General features: G+C 33.9%; 1 protein-coding gene across 2 annotated transcripts in view; it reads left to right on the top strand.

Annotated features, from left to right (window-relative positions):
* Positions 1-3,630, top strand: part of LOC114340609 (histone acetyltransferase KAT2A) — a 48,205-nt gene extending 44,575 nt beyond the window's left edge. Inside the window, exon 13 of one of the 2 annotated variants that reach the window (XM_028291386.2) lies at positions 3,424-3,630. In XM_028291386.2, the coding sequence (XP_028147187.1) occupies positions 3,424-3,617 (194 nt within the window). In that variant the 3' untranslated portion in view covers positions 3,618-3,630. Of the gene's footprint in view, positions 1-1,133; positions 1,341-3,423 lie in introns of those variants that run through there. The other variant, XM_050655883.1, reaches the window with a different exon arrangement.
* The last annotated feature ends 8,959 nt before the right edge of the window (positions 3,631-12,589 follow it).

The raw sequence follows: 12,589 nt of genomic DNA, 5'->3' as shown, positions 1-12,589 counted from the left end.
TGTAAGTAGAACAGCAGTATCATTGGTTCCCAGTGTTTTGAGTTTTCTTAATAGATTAAACCTTTGCTCAAATAACATGACACTTACCTAAGTCATTCAAGTTTTCCAAATTCAAACTTATTAACTATAAGAGAATCGTCAACTCGTGCATTAACTCACCACGTGTATAAATATATGCTGAACTTCAAGTGAAAGCGAACGGCAGCCGAAGAAAATGCCGTCAAACGCATCATACGAATGACGTCATAGCTGTTAACGGCATTATAGTGCAAGACCGTTTGACGGCAGTTTAAGTACAGCGCAAATAAAATGTGGTTCCTTACTGAGTTACAGGGTGTTTTATCTAAATATTTAAAAACTATTTTTGCTCAGCATTTTAAAACCATTCGACGTATCCCTTTCATACTTGGCAGGAAGTATAGGTACTGTACAAACTACTAAATTATGTTAAACAAACGTTTCTGTCTATTACCAGAGGCGTACGACGGGGGAAAGTGAATGGTTGACCCTTTCCAAATTCTACGCCACTGGCGGAATTGCTATTTTAGTTAAATTTTTGGATTCTCCAATACTTTCTATGAAAATAATATACTCTTCATTCGTAACGATAAAGTCATTAGTTTTCGAGATCTTTGAAGTTAAAAATGAAACGACACGGTTATTTTGATTAATGTATTCTGTCGCTTCATTTTTAATTTCAAATATCTCGAAAACTAATCATTTTGTCGTTACGAATGAAGAGTATATTATTTACATAAGAAGTATTGAAAAGTCAAAAATTTACACTAAAATAGCAATTTCGTCAGTGGCGTAGAATTTGAAAAGGGTCAACCAGTCACTATTCCCTGTCGTACGCCTCTGGTAGTAGCTAGAAACGTTTATTTATCTTAATTTAGTAGGGTGTACTGTACCTACACTTTCTGCCAAGTATGAAAAGGATACGTCGAATAGTTTTAAAATGCTGAGCAAACATAGTTTTTAAATTTTTAGATAAAACACCCTGTAACTCAGTAAAGAACCACATTTTATTTAAGTGTTTTAGGTTAAATCGTCGTATTTTGTGCTAAGGTTTCTCCAGTTACTATATGGACAATTATTAATGAAACACCCTGTAATTGTCATATTTGTTTTAGATTTAAAAACGATGGCAGAGAGACTGAAAGCTAAGTATTATGTATCAAGGCGACTATTTATCGCAGATATGATGCGAATTTTTACAAACTGTAAGTTCTACAATTCCCCAGAAACGGAATACTATCAATGTGCCGAAAACCTAAAACAGTATTTTCAAACTAAAATGAAGGAGATTGGACTGTGGGATAAATAAATGTTTAAGCAATTTTATGTGTTTGTTTTTTACCGTCCCCATTTTTTAGGTTTGCAACTCATGCATCTTCTACCGGGTGGTGAATCGTAAAATGGGCCATAGAAAACTCAATGTAAAATTCTAAACTGTCGAATTCCTGCTTCCCTAATTATTTTACATCAAAACACATTAGAAACTATTTGTAGAGGATTGAAATCTGTATTGAAAACAACTGTTAAAATTGTTCTACGAATTAAACATATTCCAAAATTTTGTAAAAATGTAATACATTTTTCAGTTTCTCAGCCCAAAATTAGGCCACACATAGTGCAATAATGTGTCCCAATGAAGTTGGTATTTCCACATTTTTGAACTGTCAATATTTTTATTTTATCATTTATTAAAAATGAATAACCATTTTCAATTTCGTTGCAACACGAAACTACAGCCGCATCATTATTCCAGTTCAATCAGAAAGTGCAGCAAGCACCTCTACCGGTTTAGAAACTTATTAGTCTCTCATCAGGAGGCACATATGCTGCTCTCTCTGACCCAACTGGGACAAACCCCGGCGTGCAGTCACGGATTGCAACGAACGAAATGGCAGAGATGCCCTAGCGGCAACTGCTATCAAAAAACTAAGTTTTCAATCTAATAGCACATAAAAAAAACATCCAAAAATGTCATTCTACATCCTACCAGACTGAAAACAACGGGAACCTTCTCTGGTAACACCTCCGAGGCTTCTATAATTTGCAAGCCATAACGGATGCTGAGACTAAGGAAGATGAGGGAATCATCATTTATTGTTGAAGATATTCTTCTTTAGGCGCGATTCGATTGAGGGTAAAATTGTACATAAATCTGCGCAAATACAACTTTATCATTACTTTCAATAATAACTTGCGTGTCATTTTCAAATACAACTTCATCATTACTATCAATAATAACTTGCGTGTCATTTTCGTCTGTAACATCTATAGGTGTAAGTAGAACAGCAGTATCATTGGTTCCCAGTGTTTTGAGTTTTCTTAATAGATTAAACCTTTGCTCAAATAACATGACACTTACCTAAGTCATTCAAGTTTTCCAAATTCAAACTTATTAACTATAAGAGAATCGTCAACTCGTGCATTAACTCACCACGTGTATAAATATATGCTGAACTTCAAGTGAAAGCGAACGGCAGCCGAAGAAAATGCCGTCAAACGCATCATACGAATGACGTCATAGCTGTTAACGGCATTATAGTGCAAGACCGTTTGACGGCAGTTTAAGTACAGCGCAAATAAAATGTGGTTCCTTACTGAGTTACAGGGTGTTTTATCTAAATATTTAAAAACTATTTTTGCTCAGCATTTTAAAACCATTCGACGTATCCCTTTCATACTTGGCAGGAAGTATAGGTACTGTACAAACTACTAAATTATGTTAAACAAACGTTTCTGTCTATTACCAGAGGCGTACGACGGGGGAAAGTGAATGGTTGACCCTTTCCAAATTCTACGCCACTGGCGGAATTGCTATTTTAGTTAAATTTTTGGATTCTCCAATACTTTCTATGAAAATAATATACTCTTCATTCGTAACGATAAAGTCATTAGTTTTCGAGATCTTTGAAGTTAAAAATGAAACGACACGGTTATTTTGATTAATGTATTCTGTCGCTTCATTTTTAATTTCAAATATCTCGAAAACTAATCATTTTGTCGTTACGAATGAAGAGTATATTATTTACATAAGAAGTATTGAAAAGTCAAAAATTTACACTAAAATAGCAATTTCGTCAGTGGCGTAGAATTTGAAAAGGGTCAACCAGTCACTATTCCCTGTCGTACGCCTCTGGTAGTAGCTAGAAACGTTTATTTATCTTAATTTAGTAGGGTGTACTGTACCTACACTTTCTGCCAAGTATGAAAAGGATACGTCGAATAGTTTTAAAATGCTGAGCAAACATAGTTTTTAAATTTTTAGATAAAACACCCTGTAACTCAGTAAAGAACCACATTTTATTTAAGTGTTTTAGGTTAAATCGTCGTATTTTGTGCTAAGGTTTCTCCAGTTACTATATGGACAATTATTAATGAAACACCCTGTAATTGTCATATTTGTTTTAGATTTAAAAACGATGGCAGAGAGACTGAAAGCTAAGTATTATGTATCAAGGCGACTATTTATCGCAGATATGATGCGAATTTTTACAAACTGTAAGTTCTACAATTCCCCAGAAACGGAATACTATCAATGTGCCGAAAACCTAAAACAGTATTTTCAAACTAAAATGAAGGAGATTGGACTGTGGGATAAATAAATGTTTAAGCAATTTTATGTGTTTGTTTTTTACCGTCCCCATTTTTTAGGTTTGCAACTCATGCATCTTCTACCGGGTGGTGAATCGTAAAATGGGCCATAGAAAACTCAATGTAAAATTCTAAACTGTCGAATTCCTGCTTCCCTAATTATTTTACATCAAAACACATTAGAAACTATTTGTAGAGGATTGAAATCTGTATTGAAAACAACTGTTAAAATTGTTCTACGAATTAAACATATTCCAAAATTTTGTAAAAATGTAATACATTTTTCAGTTTCTCAGCCCAAAATTAGGCCACACATAGTGCAATAATGTGTCCCAATGAAGTTGGTATTTCCACATTTTTGAACTGTCAATATTTTTATTTTATCATTTATTAAAAATGAATAACCATTTTCAATTTCGTTGCAACACGAAACTACAGCCGCATCATTATTCCAGTTCAATCAGAAAGTGCAGCAAGCACCTCTACCGGTTTAGAAACTTATTAGTCTCTCATCAGGAGGCACATATGCTGCTCTCTCTGACCCAACTGGGACAAACCCCGGCGTGCAGTCACGGATTGCAACGAACGAAATGGCAGAGATGCCCTAGCGGCAACTGCTATCAAAAAACTAAGTTTTCAATCTAATAGCACATAAAAAAAACATCCAAAAATGTCATTCTACATCCTACCAGACTGAAAACAACGGGAACCTTCTCTGGTAACACCTCCGAGGCTTCTATAATTTGCAAGCCATAACGGATGCTGAGACTAAGGAAGATGAGGGAATCATCATTTATTGTTGAAGATATTCTTCTTTAGGCGCGATTCGATTGAGGGTAAAATTGTACATAAATCTGCGCGCCTGCGCACACAGACAGTATGTAGTTCCTTGCTAATCTTTCAGGATATGTGTTTATGTATCTGTATCCGTGCAAATAAGTCATTAAAAGAATATATTAGTGTTTTTAGTAAATGTATTATTTATTATAATTCTTGTGTTTTTGGATTTGTGTTTCTCTGTAGTAAAATAATAAAATATTTACACTATTTGTCGCCGTGTTGTGTAATTATATCCGAAACTTACATGTCAATTAGAAGGACCTCGCTGGTGTAGTTGCTAGGGCGTTAGCTCCGAGATTGGAATGACGCGGGTTCGAATCCTGGGCGATTCATATTTTTTTTATTTTTGGTTGTTTTAATAAAAAATGTTTGAAAGTGGTAGATAAGAAAGTTAGTTTAATTTTTAAATAAAATACAAATAACCTGTTAAGTACATTTACTTCGTTGAAATTACCTATATAATAGAAGAATATCTTCTTACGTGCGTACAAAGTACACACACATTCTTTTTTTAAAAACAATACAGTTGATAAGATACCCTTAGTTGCGGAGAAAGTATTAATAATAAAGATTTTTTATTTAGTCAATGGTGTGAGCACTGTCAGTTAAATAGTAACGTGTGGCCTAACTTTTACACACATACCTACTGTGGCAAATGTATTATATTTTTCAAAATTTTGGAATGCGTTTAAATCGTAGAACAATTTTAACTTTTGATTTTAATACAGATTTCAATTCTCTACAAATATTCTCTCATGACTTTTGATAATTAGGGAAGCAGGAATTCAACAGTTTAGAATTTTACATTGAGTTTCCTATGGCCCGTTTTACGATTCTCCACCCGGTATAAGACTGTTTTTGCCTGCCTGCTTTTTTTTTAATTAATTGGAGTAAAGTCAATTTTACACAAGAGTAACCTATAATTATTGTTTTTACTTTTACCGTCATTAAAAATCAAGTCAAGTACCAGTAGTACCGGTACCACGCATATCTGAACAGATTAATTCAGAGTAATAATATCCTTATCTATGCGAAAATGTCAACGTCAAAATTGGACTAGGCGCAAAAGTATTATAAGAATATGTACCGTTTTCAAATTTTCTTTCTACGTAAATTTATTTTACCTAGAAAAGGGTGTATCTTCTGGATCATACAAACTAAATCGAGAATCTTTTTAATTTTCTTATAGAACTTTTTTAAGTTATTTTGGAGATAACGAGTTTTTCTGCCTCAAAAATACTACAACCAACAGAAAGACATATTTATATGCTTCATAGACTTCGAAAATCATTAATAGAGTAGGACATGACCTACTATTAGAACATTTACAAAAAGGAAGTTTAAATGGGAAAGACATCCAACGACTAAAACATTTTTGAAGTTATACTTCTTTAGGCACGAGGGTGAATTTTTATTTTCCTGGGCGCATGCGCACACCGACACCGACAGTGGTATTAGTCGCTCAAACATTATACGGGATCTGATTGGGTGTTAAAAACATCTGTCAATAATTGTTCAATGTGGAGATTATGGATAAACAAATTTACCATCAAAATTTCTATCAATATTCACCTAATATATTGTTTTCTTACTCTATGTTTTGTTGTATTTTATTATTTCAATTCTTCAAAAATCAAAATAATTTGGTTAAATTCAGAACTGTCAAAAGTTTAAACCGTTTAGTTCGTCGATCTTCCCACATGATGCAGGTGTCTCCGTGGATAAAAGTGTAAAATGAATGAATTTCAATACTAACTGCGCTAACATAAGCGGGTTCAAACCCCAATAGAAACTTTTATTATTTTTTTATACATTTTATGATTGTAAGTATATTTTTATTTATTTATTTATTAAGCTCAACAGGCCGTGAAGGCCTAGGGCTGAAAGATTTAATTTTTCCTTACAATTACTATTACATATTTATATATAATGCTATATCCTATACTACTATAATATATACAATATTACATTTGTTTGTATAAAACACTTAATACTACACTTAACATTATAGTCTTTCCATACATTTCTTCACCACTTCCTTCCATTGTTTTCTGTCCAAAGCTTTTTCTTTCCAGTTTACAATATTACTTTGTTTTAAGTCTTCATATACGCTGTCCTTCCATCTCCTTCTTGGTCTTCCTATTCTTCTTTTTTGTATTGGCTTACGTAATAGAACCATTTTTGGCATTCTCGCCTTTCCCATTCTTTCTTTCGTTTTTAAGGTGGTGTGTTAATTTCTTGGAGAAGTGTATATCGTTAAAATAATATTTCGGTATTATGTTTACACGATATCCGGCATTAATATCTCTATACTTTTGTCTGGTTATGATACTTATAAATAATAGCCGCGCTGATTCGGCAAATTTTGTTTAGCCGAGTGACCTCATAACAGAAACAGTCAGCAGAAACAATACATAATAGTCTTACTATATTAATGCATACTGATAAGATTTCTGGTGTTTAGATTGTTAGAAAACTAATAATGAAAAAAAATTATTTATGTAAATTTATATATGTGCTAAGGTGACATATTTTTAAAAAGTTTGGAAACGATATTCGATATTACTGCAGACTGTAGGCGTCGCAACGCAGGAATGTTGAGTTATATGAATATGATTAGAAGACGACTATTCTCAAAACCAGGACAATTAATTTCAGAGCAAAGAAGTCAGCTGCTGAGAAAGAATGTACTAAAAAATTTTATTTTCACATTATAATAATGACTTCTGGTTTGACCTCTATGTTTATGGTATTGTTCGTAATGCGCATAAGTCCAATTTTCAAAATTTTTGTTACATTTTTTTTTGTTTCTCATAGAGTAACCTCCCTAAAACGACCCTCAGTTCTAACTGCAAGACGCAAGAGTCTCGCAGGCTTAGTCTTGTTCTTGCTCAAGCCTTGCACGGTAAGTCTTGGTCTTGCTAAAATTAGGCGGTCTTGGTCTTGGTCTTGCGAAAACGCAAGAAGAAGACCAATACTGCAAGACCAAGACCGATTTTGGGCAACACTAGTATCTGCATCAGGAAATAATAAAAACTCCGATACTCGCAGTCTATCCATCTTCTCAGATTAGGAATCAGCGACTTCGTCCACTACGCCACACTCCTTATCTCGTCCCTTGCTCTTGCCATACCATAATGGATCTCTCCCTTCTTTTTTAAACGTTCTCTTGCTGTGTCTTCATTCCTACTTTCGTTTCGTATACTCTGCCTCTTTCCCTTTACTTCACATGCATCGAAATACATCCAGTATTAGCACCAAGCGCCTCTTCAGAGATTGTTCTGTATGCACATTCCACCCTTAACAGACTCTTCCTATGAATGAAGGGCTCTCCTCCTCTTGAGAGACTTTCAAACTATTCCAGAAATAGGCCAGGATCCCGCGTACCAAAAAAAGTTTAGTAATAGCAAGCAGAAAATTTGTTAATAGCTTAACGGTGTCTAGTCGGACAAACTTTGATGTACGGGAACACTGGAAAAGGGGAAGTTTTAATCGTGGAACAGGTTACAGGTTTCGAACGTCAGACTACGAAAACGTCCCATGTATTTTGTCGGATTATTATTTATTAAGCTCAACAGGCCGTGAAGGCCTAGGGCTGAAAGATTTAATTTTTCCTTACAATTACTATTACATATTTATATATAATGCTATATCCTATACTACTATAATATATACAATATTACATTTGTTTGTATAAAACACTTAATACTACACTTAACATTATAGTCTTTCCATACATTTCTTCACCACTTCCTTCCATTGTTTTCTGTCCAAAGCTTTTTCTTTCCAGTTTACAATATTACTTTGTTTTAAGTCTTCATATACGCTGTCCTTCCATCTCCTTCTTGGTCTTCCTATTCTTCTTTTTTGTATTGGTTACGTAATAGAACCATTTTTGGCATTCTCGCCTTTCCCATTCTTTCTATGTGTCCTAAGTATCGGATTCTCTGTGCTTTGATTGCCGTCGTTATTTTTGGTTCATTATATAGTTCTTCAAGTTCCTTATTATTTCTTCTTCTCCATTGACCGTCTATTTTCACGCCTCCATATATTGCTCGTTGTATTTTCCTCTCCCATCTTTCTAAAAGGTCTATTTCTGATTTTTTAAGCACCCATGTTTCACATGCATATGTAGCTGTAGGTCTGATAACTGTTTTGTAGATTCTTATTTTTGTTTTTCTTGACACATCTTTGGATTTCATTAATGGACGCAATGCTCCATACTTTTTGTTTGCTTTTGCTATTCTTGCTTTTATTTACCCTTCCCCATGTCCCTTTTCATCTACTTTTACACCCAGGTATGTAAATTCTGAAACTCTTTTAAATGCGCATACATTTTCTCCTTCTATCTCCAATGTGAAATTGTCTTCATTTTCTTTATCTGTTTCTCCCATTATCATGTATTTTGTCTTTTCCTTATTTATGAGAAGACCAAATGGTTTGGCTTGTTTTATTATATTGCTCATTAATTTTGTTAGCTCTTTCTTACTTGTCGATAATAATGTTAGATCATCTGCGAATGCAATACATTGGTGGCCATTTTTAAAAATCGTTTCCTGTGTGCTTATTTTACTTTTCCTGATTATTCCTTCCAGTATTACATTAAAAAGAGTCGTTGATAGTGGGTCTCCTTGTCTTAATCCTTCCTTTGTTTCAAAATTATTTGATTTATGTCCCTTCCATGCTATTTCGTTTGTGGAGTTATCCATAGTCATCTTTACCATCCTGACGATTTTACTTGGTATGCCCATTTCTTTCATTAGTGCGTACATCTGTTGCCGCTTTACCGTATCATAGGCCTGTTTAAAGTCGACGAACAGGACGTATACTGCTATTTTATGTTCGTAGCACGTAGTTTGGATTTCTTTTAACGCAAATATTTGGTCTGTCGTCGACCTATTACTTCTGAATCCTGCCTGATATTCGCCCAATATCTTTTCCGTGTATTGATTCAGCTTTTTTCTTAAGATGTTTGTCAATATTTTGTACACGACTTCTAGCAACGCGATACCTCTATAATTTTCACATCTCATTTTATCACCTTTTTTATGTATGGGGCATATCCTTGCCCTGGTCCATTCTCCTGGCATTCTTTCTGTTTCCCATATACTTTTTATCAGGCTATGTATCTCCTTGTGTAGTCTTTTACCTCCTGCCTTTATCATTTCCGCCGATATTTCCGTTATTCCTGGGCTTTTATTGTTTTTTAGCCCTCTTATTTCATTTTCTATTTCTTCCCTCGTAGGTGTTTCTATTACTATATGGTCATCTTCAATTTCCTGGATTGTTCCCCTTTCTTCTTCGTTTTTGTTTAAAAGTTGTGTAAAATAAGTTTGCCAATTTCTCATTATTTCCCCGGGTTCATTTATTAATATTCCTTCCTCATTTTTCATATATGGGTTATGTTTCTGATATCCCCTTTCCATTTTTCTTGTTTCCTGGTAAAAGGATCTTATTTCCTTTTTTTGGAATTTTTCCTCTATCACTTTGAGTTTTTCTTCGTTGTATTTTCTTTTTTTATTTCTGCATGTTCTCTTCATAATTCTCTTCAATTCTCTATATTCTTGTGTGCTAATGTCACTATTATTTCTTAAGTTTTTTATTCTTATTTTTCTAATTTCTTCTGCTATTTTTTGACATTCCTCATCATACCATTCTTTTGCTTTTTGTTTTCTATTACCTTTAATTAATATTTCTTTACTGGTGTTTAAAACTGCTTCTTTTATGCTTTCCCACTTTTCTTCCGGGTCTAGTGTTTCTGGTTCTTCGTTTAGTCTGCTGGTTATTTGTTGTTCGTACTTCTTCTGTGTCATATTATCTTTTAGTATTGCTGTGTTGAATTGTTTTTTGATTTCTTTGTCCCTTTGATTGTCTTTCTTTATATTAGCATTTATTCTATAGGCTGCTCTTACCAAAAAGTGGTCTGAGTCACATTCCGCTCCTCTCATACTTTTTATATTTATTATATTATGGGCGTGCTTCTTCTCTATTAATATGTGGTCTATTTGATTTATTGTCCTTTTGTCAGGGGAAATCCACGTTCCTTTATGTATATCTTTTCTGCGTTGGTATGTGCTTTTTATTACCATTTGTCTTTCTGTGGCAAAACCTATAATTCGTTGACCATTATCATTTGATACATCGTGTTTACTGTATTTTCCTGTTATATTTTCATATATATCCTCTTTTCCCACTTTAGCATTGCAGTCTCCCATTACTATTTTGATATCAAATGCTGGTAATCTGTCATATTCTCTCTCTAGTTGCTCATAGTATGCATCTTTGTCTTCTTCGGTGGCGTCTTCTATTGGTGCATGTACATTTATTATGCTTATGTTTCGTTGATTCCCTTTTAACCTGATTGTGCACATTCTATCTGATATCGGCTTGAAATTCATCACTCTGGTTTTCCATCTTTTCTGTATGATAAAGCCTGTTCCTAGCAATCTGTTATTCCCCCCACTTTTAAAAAATACTATATCATCTATTTCTACTATTTCTGTGTCTAATTGTTTTGTTTCTTGTAAAGCTAATATATCTATTTCATATCTTTTTGTTTCTCTAATTAATTCTTTAAGTTTTCCCGTTTCATAAGTGCCTCTTACGTTCCATGTTCCCAAATTAGTTTTCATTTTCTTGTTTTTAATCCCAATCGTCTCCTTGTCCATTGCCGCTGTTGCTACCGTTTCATTTACGTCGTTTAGTTTTTTTGGTTTCTGTTTTGGTTTTCTATTTTTAAGAGTTGTTGCTGATGTTTATTCCATGTCCATACCTCCTCATTTATTTTTATTTTTTGAAATCCTACCTTGACGTTTTTTCCTTCCAATTTAGCCTCTTTTGCCTTCGTTCTGATTTTACCCTGTATCATCCGTTCATTTTTGTCCATGTCGTCATTAATATATATTTCTTTTCCCTTTATGTCTCTCAATTTGCCTTTATTTTTCATAATTTCTTCTTTGTCCGTTGCATTTTCGAGCTCAATCAAGCAGGATTTACTTCCAATTTTTCTTGCGCTTTTTATTTTTGTCTCAACTTTTAGTGCATTGCATAAAAAATCTTGGACGTTATCTTTTGTTATGTTTTGATCGTAGGTATCCATATCTACTCCCTGCAGTATTATATTATTTCGTCTTTTGTCCTTTTCCATTCTGTCTATTTTATTTTCCAATTCTTCCACTTTTTGTTGGGTTTCTCTGTTTTCCTGTTTCAGCTTTTCATTTTCTTGTCTGAGTTCCTTCATTTCCGCTCTGTACTCTTTTTGTTCTTCTCTTAGTTCCTTTATTTCCATTGTGATAATATTTAGGCTCTCCAATATTTTTTCTAGTTGCCTATCATTCCCAGGCGACCGATGTACTTTTTTACTTCTGCTATCGTCTGCCTCATCTTCCGATTCATCTCCTCTTTTTCTTGTCTTTTCGTCCACACTATACTCGTTCTCAGCCATTTTGTACGTAGCGTTAACTGGGCACACCCGTTTCAACCACGCGGAGGTATGCCCAATTATCCACGCACCAAAATTGCTTTTGTTTTTCGGCAGGTGTTTCTATTTTTTTTAAATCCGGCAACACCGCTTGAAATTTGACCAGCGTTCGCCAGTGTATATAAGCTTATCTGTTAGCTGTTAACCTCACTTTTATTTGTCCGTTTAGTATTTTATACTATTTTTTACCGTTTTTACTTATATTATTCTTGCATTAGGTAGGGCACAGTTTATACCTTTCCTTTTTCACTCACTCAGCATTCAATGTTCGCTGCACCACGCGAAAATCGGGTAAAATGCAGGCGAAAATTAAAACACTTTGTTTTCTATCTAATGCCACGTTGCCAAATCCTTGTAAGTATATTTTATTTAGTTAAAACATTTTCCGACAATTATTGTTCAGAAATCATTTGTGACATTTTTCAATGTGTTTGTGTGTGTTTTATTCTTTTATTTTTTTAATTTTTGGTATTTAGTCCAGAAAAATAAGATTTTTCTCGTGACACATCCCCCTCCAGGCCGAAACCAAATTTTTTGAGTAGTATGGACATCTATATTAATAACCTATATGTTTCCTGCAGCCGATGTTGATGATATACATAGCTATAAACAAATGAAGATCAAAAAACGCTAAATTTTCGCTTTTTTCGTCTATTACTAAAA

The sequence above is a fragment of the Diabrotica virgifera genome, chromosome 7 (assembly GCF_917563875.1).
Source record: "Diabrotica virgifera virgifera chromosome 7, PGI_DIABVI_V3a".
Classification (NCBI taxonomy): Eukaryota; Metazoa; Arthropoda; class Insecta; order Coleoptera; family Chrysomelidae; genus Diabrotica; species Diabrotica virgifera.
Note: the sequence above shows the minus strand (reverse complement) of the source record. Positions and strands in the feature narration are given on the sequence as shown.